The 11,954-nt window shown below is 45.8% G+C and overlaps 1 protein-coding gene across 1 annotated transcript in view; it reads left to right on the forward strand.

Moving 5' to 3' along the window:
* The window catches only part of LOC119406892 (uncharacterized), a 97,783-nt gene extending 86,136 nt beyond the window's left edge, over nt 1-11,647 (forward strand). Inside the window, exons 2-5 of the mRNA XM_037673664.1 lie at nt 2,454-2,703; nt 3,345-3,490; nt 6,033-6,168; nt 7,175-11,647. Coding sequence (XP_037529592.1) covers nt 2,454-2,703; nt 3,345-3,490; nt 6,033-6,168; nt 7,175-7,415 — 773 coding nt within the window. The 3' untranslated portion in view covers nt 7,416-11,647. The remainder of the gene's footprint in view (nt 1-2,453; nt 2,704-3,344; nt 3,491-6,032; nt 6,169-7,174) is intronic.
* The last annotated feature ends 307 nt before the right edge of the window (nt 11,648-11,954 follow it).

Here is an 11,954-nt window from a genome sequence, read left to right on the forward strand (position 1 = left end):
CAGTACCTCATAGTTGCAGTATTAAATGAAGTTCTTGTAATTTTTGTTTCTATAGTGTTATCTGCCATAATATAGAGCAAGAAAACTGATTACGATGGGCTCAGTAAGGTGCGTTCGTTCGCATTTCGTCGCACGTAAGCAGCTTCAAAGTTATCACGTCTTGAGAACTTCTTTATGTTGTTCGTTACTAAATGTAACACTAGATGTTCGCACAAAAATTTTCGTTTGGTCGCACGACTCCGCAATCTTTTATTCGGTACATTCGCTGTCAATGTAAAGCATGTTTCATAGATACACTTTCCAAAATCTTTGTTATGTTACAACAGCATACTCAACGGTCACCTCTCTTCACGTAGCCAAATAGAATAGGCTTGTCTAGCCCTATGAACACATAAGAAAACGCTGTCTACCACATATAAAGTTATGCAGTATCACAAGGTGATTCCAAATACACTATTCAATAAAATAAATACTATATCAACAGGGGATATTAAGTAGTCTGTACACAGATGAAATCATGCCAATCGTGGAGAACGAACTTTTAGAGCGTTTCATGGGAGGTATGACAACCTTCGGTTATTTAATGTAAAACAGTATATGCGCATGATACTGCTTTAGTTAAGTTTTCTCACTGCTTCCGTACAGCTGCACATTTTTAGCACGGCACAGTTTAGCCCTTCCCGCTTTTGGATTCTCTTCCAAACGACCGCTCGCCAGAACCCGAGTGCGTCACCGCCTAAACCCTCTGCCAACAGGTTAGTGCCCGAGACTGCAGTGTTTACGATAGGCGGGTCGCGTTTCCCGGCCGAAGAAACCAGCGCTGTCGCCGATGCTGTCAGGTTTTTCTAGCCTAAGGCTAATAGCCCTTAAACTAGTAGCGCTGGCTATTAAACGTCTTTTATTATTTTTCACCCTAGTGAGGTTATTTTGTTTCGCTTACCAATATCGACAAGATGCGCTGCTCGGCGTAATCTTTCAGTTTTTTTATGTGTGGCCATTAAGGTGGCTCGACTGCCTTTCAGGACATGTCGTGGCCGATACTTCGGTGACACGTGTGGCGGCGTGAAGAAACTAGCAGCGCGCACTAATAGCCTTCCCGAGTCAGAAACATGGTTGCATCGTAGTTCCGAGACGGGCATGGGGCATCTACCTAACCTAAGACACGCGCCGATACGTCTGGGAAGGTGCGATTTTCCTTAGATTTGCTAAACGAGAGGCACTCAACTGTTCTATCATGTAGATTGCCTTAGGCCCCTTTTTATTGCATAGACATCAAGGCTTCAAGCCTCGGTAAACGCACATTTACACAGCCAACGTTATAAGTCCTATTTGTTTTCTTTTGAAGTTCTATTTTTTTTTTGATATATTACATGATGCGACAGATGACCACAGACGGTGTAATTTTCTTTTTTATTTCTTTGCACTTCTCGTCCCAACGCTGCATTGCCAAGGGAAACGATATTACTTCTATGATTAACTTCCCCTCCTGTCCTTTTGCTGACTTCTCTGTCGCTAACTGAGCGGACGACAGGGACGCCTGGTTACTGCGAATTACCAACAGCAAAAATCTCTAATAAAACGTAGTAAACATCAATGATATCTATACTTTCATGCGTAGACATCACACAGTTTTAGCGAGTCTGGCATTGCGTTGTACGCAGACATTTGGGTAATACCGGGTTATCGGATGATGGTGGTTACATCCTCAGATGCGTCTTTTCACCGTTTGCGGGTTTGATGAAAAGGCAACGCATTCGCAATTACGATGTTGCCAAAAATCTACACCATCAGGTCAAATGCTTATACAGCACCTATATACAGTATCCAATATACTTTGTTACTGCAAAAATAGTTCTGTGCTTACCTACTTGATATCTGCGTAGCCAGACGGCGCCATCAATCCGGCTGCTCACCTTTACGCCACCGGTAACGCGGTAAAAAGCAAACGCTCCGAAGTTTGCGGGAAAATGAAAGGAACCTGTTCTTTTCGTTCTTTCGTCTCCTATACAGTATCAAGACCAATTTCTCACAGTAATGTTCACACGTCCACAACAATGTTCACATGTCTTAAATGTTCACACACAAGAAACGTCCACGCTTTGCAGAAGAGTTCATCAAGGACATTTTCATGCGTAAATTTTGTATTGCTTTATGGTTATTGACAACTTCTCGATGTAAATTATTAAGTAAGAGAAGAGGAGCAGCTGGAGCTATGCCTGGGCACCAACCTGTCCTCATATACATTTAATAAAAATAAAAAGAAGATGCGTCAGAGTATACGTCTTCTTCATCAAAGCACGCGGAAGACCTTCCCTCGTAATCTACTTAGCGGCGATATAAATGGCGCTGATAGGTTGGTGAAGTTGTCGAACCCATTTCTTCATGTCCCACGTAGATCAAATGGCTTGGAAATTCTAACAATTTTTCTTTTTTTTTTGCCTATTTTACTGCAGCCGTAACGATGCTGTGCTGCTGCCGATGGGACGGTGGCGGGTGCTGGGCCGCTTCCACATTGATTACCGCACGTTCTAGAGGCCCCGCCAGCAGTGGTGGAGCTCGTTCCGGTCTCGTCAGAAGAACGAACGGCCCCGTCTCGTGCCAGAACGAGGTGGTCTCCGAGTGCGTGAGCAAGCTGGACCTGCTGTCGCAGAACAGGAGCCTCGCCTTCGCCACCACCGAGGAGGAGCTGAGGCAGATCTGCACGTCAGTACCGTGCCCGCCTCTCTGTATTCCTAACGCTCGGAATCAAGCCGTGACACAACTCTTTCTGGATTACACTGAGCGCAGGAAAGCGGCATAACGTCATACAGATTGCAGTAATGTTGCGCGCACAAACCTACAAGTCACACACCTATATTCTCTGTTGTGGGAGAACTAGAACGAAGCTTTTCGATTCGACCTACCATACATTTAGTAGGTGGAAGACGCTTGCAGCAGTGTTTGAGAACTAAGTCGTTTAAATATGTCAATAACATGTAACACAAGAAGGATAACGTCGAAAGCATATATATAAATGAAAATTCTGATCGTGGATGAGTTAACACTGGTGAAACATTACAACGGGATTACCATATGTGCACATGTAACTACGCCGACAGCCGAACAACCACAGACAACAATTCACAACACATGATGAAAATAAATCTTTATTTCACTTGACGTGATGAGAACGTCTGAAACCACTGTGCTTAACAAATCTGAAAGATGCTTACTGTCTATTGATACACGTTACTGTGGCAAATAGCCTAACACGGGGCTGCGCCAGTTAGCGACGGCGCTTGTGCGCCCCACACGCTGATAAACAGTGGGGAAACTGAACCATACGTCTCTGTGTTCTCGTGCAGTCATCTGACTGGGGCCATGGACTGCGTGAACGCGTTCACCCATCGCTGTTTCAACGAAAAGCAGCGCGAAATCTACAGGCGCCTCACGAGCGGCGCGGCTCAGCTTATCGAGGACTTCTGCCGGGAGGGTTCCAGGTTCAGGCTCAGTGAGTAGCCGGCCACTCTTACACTATTCATCTCGGTTATTCAATTATGTTTTTTTAGATGCGCAGCAGCTCTTTCACTAGCCTGTGTAACTCTGTCCGTCCGCACAAACGCGAGGCAACGCGCTTCCCTCCGCGCAGGTGGAGCGGTGCCAAGTAGGTCACGCCGCAGCTGGGCGTTGACGTCACGCACCCCTCGCACGCTTCCCTCGTAGGTGCGCGCGTACGTCACTCTCTCCCTCACCCGTCGGAGCGCCGCAGCTGCCGGCTCCAACGCCCGCTCGCCTCCCGTGTCTGCGTTTACACCAGTAAACGCTACACCGAGTTTCGCCGCTTCAAACGAATCTTCCAGCGCTCACCGCAGCACCCGCGTTAGCGCCGTTCAACCCGTGACGCCACCCGTGCGCAACGCTGCTGCTTCGCATCCCATCAGCGTTCCCTTCGGGGAGATGGTCCAATTTTTTTTCTTTGGTGCCTCAAATACTCTCGATGTTTCATCTGAGTCTGATAGGCTCGATGGCATAGTTCGTAAATGGATTAAACAGATTCTCAGGTTACCAGGGGGTTTCCCCAACTTGCATATCTATCTACCTTCTAAGTGTGGGGGGTTAGGTATTATTCAACTTCTTCGCGTTGCGCAAGCAGTCCATTTTAAAAGCTTGGTTAGATTACTTCGATTGGGCAGTTCCTTCGTCGACAGTCTATTCGATACTGTCCTTCACAAGAATTATTCTAGGTTATCCCAGGTGTTCAGTATTCCTTCCGGAGTAACAGCTCCTGCAGACGTTACTGCCGCTCTTCAGCGTGGTTTCAACCATTGGTGGACTAACCTTAAGGCTAGATACACTAACAAGGATCTCTTAACTCATCAGGATCAGGCTATTGCCAATACATGGCTGTATTATGATTCTAAACTGCTTAAGGAGGGGGATAGGATTAAGGCTTTGAGGATGCGTAACTAATTTGTACCCAACCAGGGCACTGACGAACAAACAAAGTACAGACCCTACATCACGACTTTGCCGTCGATGCGGTGAGAAACCTGAGACTGTGTTTCACATACTTCAAGAATTTCAGTCTATTCATTTGGCACGTACGGAGCGCCACAATTACGTGGCCAAACAGGTCGCTAGATTGATCACTGGAAAGAATCCCGGTGTGAAGGTCAGTGAGGAACCTAGGCTCACCTCGAGCGATGGGGTCCGGTTGAAGCCTGATCTCGTCGTTGAGTCGAGTGACGAGGTCATTGTGATCGATCTGGCGGTTGTCTGGGACGCCAATGAGGGGGTACTCAAAAATAAGGCTAAAGAAAAGGCTACTAAGTATGCTGTCCTTAGGGATAAGTTTGACACACGAAAGGGTTTCTCGTCGCATGGCATGGTCTTTGGTGCTAGAAGTATGGTATGTCGCGAGACGGTTGAGTTGGGGAGGGCCTTGGGGTTATCACGACATGACTTAGCTTTTCTTAGTGCATCTGTTTTAAGGGGGGGCTTAATTTGTCTAAATAGATTTAGAACACGTATGTAGCTCTTGTGCGTAGCTCTTGTTTCGGACATCGCGTTCCTTGTCGTTATGGTGTGTTTTTCTTTGCTTCAAAAGATGTTGATCTCGTTAAGTACCTTTTTTTTTCCTCGCGTACTAAGCGCGTTGCTCCATTCATTTCCCGGTGGCCACAGCAATAAAGACGAGTATCACACATATAACACTCTTAGCTTCCTCTGGATAGTTCACACTTGACGTCCTTGGGGAGGCCAGTTGAGACTGCAAAGGCCAACTTCGGCGGGGATTTTAACCCTTTCCCAACTGGTCCTGCGCAAGCGTCCTAACATTAAGTCTTGCTGTGGCCGCCATTCACCACATAAGTCTGTGGTAATTTATGTATTTAGCCTGCTTACGTATACACAGGTTTCTCGTTACGCATAACGACGAATTAATTCAGGGCCCTCGTCTAACAATAACGCTCCAGTTAGAACTGGCTAACATCCCTGTCTTTCCGCTATTTCTACCTCCTACAAAATTAGTGTCGCATTCCACTTTACTGTCCAATAAGCATTCATTTTTTCCTGTACTCCGAAGAAACCAATCGCGTTGTAAGGTTAATGGAGGACTTGACTGGCGTCCGATAGGAGTTGTGGAGGGAAGAGTGTCGAACAAAGACAAAGACAAAGGTGTTTCTAGCGCTTAAGTGCCATACTAATAAAGCTACTGCAGGGCCTAGTAGGCGTTAAATTATAGTTGAACGCGCTACCACGTTTTGATGCAATGCTAGAAGAGACCACACACGAAGACAAACCGAATATTGCGTATTTCCGTCTTTCTTTTGTGTTTGTTTTGTGTTTCGTCCGTTGTAGTATTTCATCAAAACTTACAGCGCGTTCTGCTATGAAAATTAAGAAGCAGCTTTTCATGTTCTATTCACAGCGCGAATTATTTTCGTAGATTTCTTTCGGCCTGAATTGCACACATTAACAATCAACTTCAGTGACTACAGAAAATAGAAGAAAAAAATGATGAAAAAATAAGTGTTCGCTTTGCTTGTGTGCAGCCTATCTGAAGCACTCCATGTGCTACAAAGAACTGCAAGACGACTACAACCAATGCGCTTCGGTGTACATGGCTCAGCGGGCCGAACTCCAAGGGCAGGCAATCAGCGCTCAAGACAAAATTCGGCATTCGTGTTGGTAAGTAAAGCTTAGTTACTCTCGCAGAAGGAAAGAAAGCCTTCCGCTGCTTCCACAGCAATTGAATGATATGTGAATCAAATGCTTCGCCACTCATCTTTTTTTTAACACGAAAGTGTTTTATGCCGGGGTCCACCACGGCTCCACTGCCGTATTTCCGTCACGGATATGACATTGTAAAATATAAAGCCTAACATATGACAAAGAAAAAAACTAGAAGAAAAAGTTACGTCTCCGTGAGACGAAGTTACGACCCCTCGATCCCCAGCGTACAGCGCGAAACGACTCGGCCACAGCCGACACGTTCTTCGTCATACTAACGGCATGCTATTTATATACACCATTTGCAGTCGGTGGTACGTCAGATCGGTGGTACGTCAGCATGCTTTCGTTATCACTAGCGAGATAGCTTGAAGGGCACGAAGGGGGCGCTTTGAAAGTCGTCGCCCCACGCGTTGAGATGAGCGTGCGCCTTTACGGGGCGTGGTCGCTCGTGCGCGCGCGCTTATGTCGTGATGGCGGTGGTTTGTACGTCTTGCGCTCTCACCGCGAGTTCGTGTTGAAGTTACTGAGAGCACGAAGGTCACTTCGCTCACTGCAGCGGCCGCTTTTGCGAAAGGAGCGCGCTGCTCACAAACAAATGTTACAAATGTGACAGTTCGCCCTCATCCTGTGTATACTTGTGCGTTCGTTTCGCGCGTGCTCCTTTGTACTGACCAGCGCGCTCTAACTGTCGAGCTTTGACAGTTGTTAGTTCGCGCTCATCCTGTGTATGTTCCTTCTGTGCGTCCTTTCTGCTTGAGCAGCGCGTTGCAAGTTTCGAGCTGCTTGCCGTTCTTCAGGTGACATTACACTTCGTTGCTATAGCATTCATTCCTTCGCCCTTGGGGTGAAACAATGCGCAACAAACGCTGAGCTACGCCTGTGAAGACACGGTTTACTTTCGTGCTATACCGATTCCTATGACAGAGAGATCAGTCATGTTTTTTTTGTTTCTTTCCCGTAGCCAAATGGACGGCTACAAACAGTGTGCCAAGACGGCTGTACTCCTGCGCTGCGACGTGGAAGCAGCGGAACTGGCGGAAGACATCATCGTCAAGGCCGGTGGCTACCTCGTGTCCACACACTGTTCCGGATACCGCATAGATGAGCCCAGCTGCAGCGGCTGTTCCACGAGGGTAGCCATTGCGTTGCCGGTTATCCTAGCAGTAGCTGCATGGCTGCACCTCTTCTCAAGAACAACCTAGCTGCCTGGCAGCTAGGTTGTCCTCCGTCGGTTGGCTGAGGGACAAGTCAAGCTTGCTGCAGTGCGGATCCTTGCGGACGTCTGCACAGTGAATGACCGAACTGTGGCCCAAGGCCAGTGTGCACGTAGTGGGGTTGCATAGTGCTAGCGCTTGCAGTCTTCGGGTCTTGTTGCTTTCGCGAGTTTGTGGAGTTTACGCTTTTACAGTTACCAACATAAAGCGGAGTGGAAACAAAGGCACAAGCGACTTAGCAACGGCGTGCCACGGCTTCATTCATCCTTACGTCGTCCGGAAGCACACACAACCACACCACGCGTTGCCATGGTGCGTGGGCGGTGAAGCGGCGAACCCCATCGGAGAGTGCATCGTAAAAGACAAAAGCGAGCGCGTTCTTCGCATAGCAAGAGAGTGTCTGGCGCTGGAAGCCTTTCGGCTACTGCTTTGTCGGAGACCGCGTTTGTCACACTTTTCAACAGTCATCGCACTGAGATGAGTAGCGCACTGTAGGAGAAACAAATTAGTGTTCAAATCGTAATAGGCGCCAAATGGCTGATAGTTTGTATTGGTCAACAAAAAGTCTTATATAATCGTTCATTACGAGCATTGATGCACATAGATGCCTAAGAGATACCTTCAAAAGAGCGGTGCCATTATTACAAATTTGATGTGCGCGCCAAAGTCTCTTACAGGACTGATCACTTCATTGACCACGTTCTGATAAAGCAGATTCTACAGGCTTGATGAGCATCAGAGTGTCCAATGCATAACATTTACACAAAGCCCGTCTGAATACCATGACTACGTAACTCGTAAAAAGGTCTACAAAATGATGATCAGATACGACGTACTAGAATTCCGGTTAGCTGATCCAGGTGCGGCCAATGGTACACCCTCAGAATTCTCAACATCCTGAAAGTTCAAAACCACGTGAACATCATTTTACGCTAATTAGCAAGCACACCGTAATCATGTCAAATGCTAACTGTATCGAATTACTGAAGGAACCGTTCACTATCTATAGCTGCTATTCTGCGCGGCTAATCGGGGAAAATGACCGAAGCACAGGCGTCCGTACCTGTCAAACACTCCAACTGTAGTCGTTGAGAACATTGTGTCAAGTGCTCTGAGGGGAATATCGGCCATGTTTGTTTTTCTCTGTTCTTCGGAAAAGGTTTTAGTACCACAGAACTCAAGCCAACGGCGTGCTGAAAGAAGTCCGTGCCGGAGTTGTATTCCCAACCCGGAACCACTTCACCGAAGAAAAATACTGACACTGTGTACATATGCCGCTCGGAATGTCCATGACCTTTAAGTGCGATATGATGGCCGGAAGAAAATGATGTAGGGTGAAGAATGTGCTCCTCGCTCATTGATGTTGAAGAAGTGTATCATATTGTGCTTCTGTCGCGATGTCAGTCACTGTGTCGAGCACTTGAGCGTACGCGTGTGACTTACTGGGGCTGTGCGCTGTCTGTCAAAATGTTTTCTCATCAGTGAGGAATTAGATATAACCAAGTATGGAGCGCCACCCCAATGCACGGGATCGAGGGAGCAGCAAAATGAGGCCCGAGTTCTTGCCGCGAAACCAAACAAAGAAGTGTACGGCATGCGCTAAGATTCGTGTTTCAGCGTATCAGTTTTGACCGACGCAAGACTGGTAACAAACCGCTGGAACAGCTTTAAAGGGACACTAAAGAGAAAAGTGATTTTTAACAGCAGAGCTCGAGGTTAGGCCGTGCAAGGTGAACGACAAACTATCATCATTATTATCGGCCTCTAAATTGTAGCACGTTATCTGCCGGCGCGCACTCTCTTCGTCTTCTTCATCTTCCTAAGACCTTGCTAATTAAAGTTAATTACGGTTAAATATAATCAAGGCCTTGTTAATTAAGGTAATGCTAATTAATGACATGCTAAGTAAGGCAATTCTAAGTAAAACAGTGATAATTAAGACCAATCTAATTAACAACATACTAATTAATCTTTCACTTCACGCACCGACAACGACACTTCGCATGCAATATAGTTCTACGCTCCACACAGCCAAGCATTGAAATGCTTAGCCAAAATTGCAAAGACTTAGTCGAGCTTGCACAAGCCGACAGGATCTAGGTGGGCCACAAGCTCCGCTATTAGTCCAGCCTTGCAACTTGCAAGCTGTCCACATTTTTTCTCGTATAAGTAAATTGTTGAAGAAGAACGGTGATTTGGGCGAGTTGGTTAAAGTGCATTTTTAAATGTGTTTGCAGCGCAAGCACCTAAGTGCTGAAGGAAAGGCGACACAGTGCAAGAACGGAAGACAAAGAGGGACGCACACGACTCACTGTGCCGCCTTTCTTTCAGCACTTGCGTGCTTGCGCTGCAAACTCTTTTAAAAAGTAAATTTTTCTTTCACGATACGAAAAACAACGCGCTTGGTGTGAGAAGACGCTTCGTAAGCGAGAAACGTGCGAAAAGAAAATGCGCGTGGCGACGCCGCCTTGACGTTTGCGCGCCAATCGCCGCGACGTCACAAATTTTGGCGGCGTCAAGTAAGGCCAACGTAGTTGCTAATCGGTTAAAGTGAAGTACATTCTGTTCTGAGGGAGCCAGAAACTTAACGTACCAAGTTTAAGGAAATTTAGTTGAGCCAATGTGGTCAAAATAGAAAAAAAAAACAACACTAAAATCCGTGACGTCGCCATCCGAGATTTCGGCGGGAAATTTCAAAGTGAAACTTTCGACATTGATTTTCTCATCTGTTAATCAACCTATGGTAGTAAAATTAACGACACTAGACTTTTCAGATATAATTTATCAGTCTAAATTAACTTACTGTTTCCCTTTAGTGTCTTTTTAAAAACATGAGCGCGCAATCTGGTGCAGCCATTTGAAGCACCCAACATTTCCAGATTCTTTCCGCACGACGCTTAACAGTGCTTTGAGCAAGAAGTCAGCCATCTTGCCATATACTGACAACGTCAGTTGGCTGTGAAGCCGCTAACGGAATTTCGCATGGCGCTTTCCTGGATGTTCTGTGGAACGCGGCCCAATTTTCCCTAGTCGCAACGGAGATGAGGACTCGTATGGACATTACGGAGACTGCCCGTTACCAAGAAGCGCCGTGTCACGGCTGCGTTGACCCCGTGTGAAATGTTGACGAAAAATATTAAGGAACACGACGACCACCATTTGTAGTGTTTCCCATGAAAGGCTGTAAACATTTTTTCGTTGCTGTTGTTTATAAAGTACTGACGTTACGCTGTAGTTCAGCTGCCTGAAGGGTCGGCATTTGTTGTCTTTGTAAAGAAATTTTTATTGTAGAGCTCCATATATACCACGTTTGTTCGTTGACAACTCTCAGCAGTTAATAAAAACTGGGGATTTTAGACAAAATAATAATTCTGCGCGTTTGACATAATAGTGTAATAAGCGCAGATAGCCTTCTTGCTTTAAAAAGTTGAATATTCACTTGTTTTAGTACTTACACTACTACGAAAAGGGAAAGTGAGAAAAAATAAAGAAAAAAAAAACGTCTGTCAGTACTCCCGGAAATTTGGCTAAGTAGGATTCCACAGCGTCACATGCATACCTTAGCAACATATGCGCGTATATCACTGCAAAAAATTCCTTAGTACAAATATTCCAGAACAGAATGCAAAAGTGTGGTCAAGTTTGACCAAGTACACCAAGTATGATCTCGCAATATAGAAAATAAACTACAGCAAATGCAGCGTAGGTAGTTACTTAAATGACACGACATTTGCATATTCGCATTCAATAATATCTATAAACCCGGCATTCTCTTGCGATTTTCAATAAGTGCACTTGCCGTGAATTCTGTCCAGCCTCTGCCTCCGGAGCTGCATTTGACTATAATAGAAAAACAATCGCATCCAGCAGTACATCCGTCTATGAAAGATGACAATGAAATGCTATTTTGTCTGAAATCCCCATTGTTTAATTATTCGATGCACACTCCGTACTTATACGTAGAGAGGCATCACGAGCCGCTTTGTGCACAACAATGAGCATAATGTGTTACTGTTGTGTTGTTGCCCCTGCACGAAGCAGTAGGTACCACAGTGTTTACAGGGATGTTAGAAGCTGTCATTTGATTTTTTTTTGTTTGCACAAAAGTGGCTGATATGTGTTGACCGAGGTGGTAGATCGGTAGGAGAATATGCTGTTACTTTTTTTTTAATTTAGGAAATGAAAATCTTGTTTGTAAAATAAAGTTCAAGTCATTGCTTTGTTTTCTGTCTTGCGTAAATAAATTCTGTTCAAGCACCTTCCTAAACAGAGGAAGCGAACGGTACGAAAGGTAGAAAAAAGAAACGTTGTGTTCCGGCACGTTCATCTATCAAAGCGATTCTGTAGGGCGCCTTAATGTCATTTATTTGGGGGCTTTACTCGAAAGGTAAGTATCAATTTCGAGAAATTATGCGCAGCTTCAACTGGCTTAACGTCGCGAAGGCTGATTAAACGGTAGAGCTGGTGGCATCAGCGCGCCTTCCTCCTTTGTTCGAGAAGCACCTGTGTTCGAGCGTGCGCTACCAT

Source organism: Rhipicephalus sanguineus, chromosome 10, assembly GCF_013339695.2.
Source record: "Rhipicephalus sanguineus isolate Rsan-2018 chromosome 10, BIME_Rsan_1.4, whole genome shotgun sequence".
Taxonomy (NCBI): domain Eukaryota; kingdom Metazoa; phylum Arthropoda; class Arachnida; order Ixodida; family Ixodidae; genus Rhipicephalus; species Rhipicephalus sanguineus.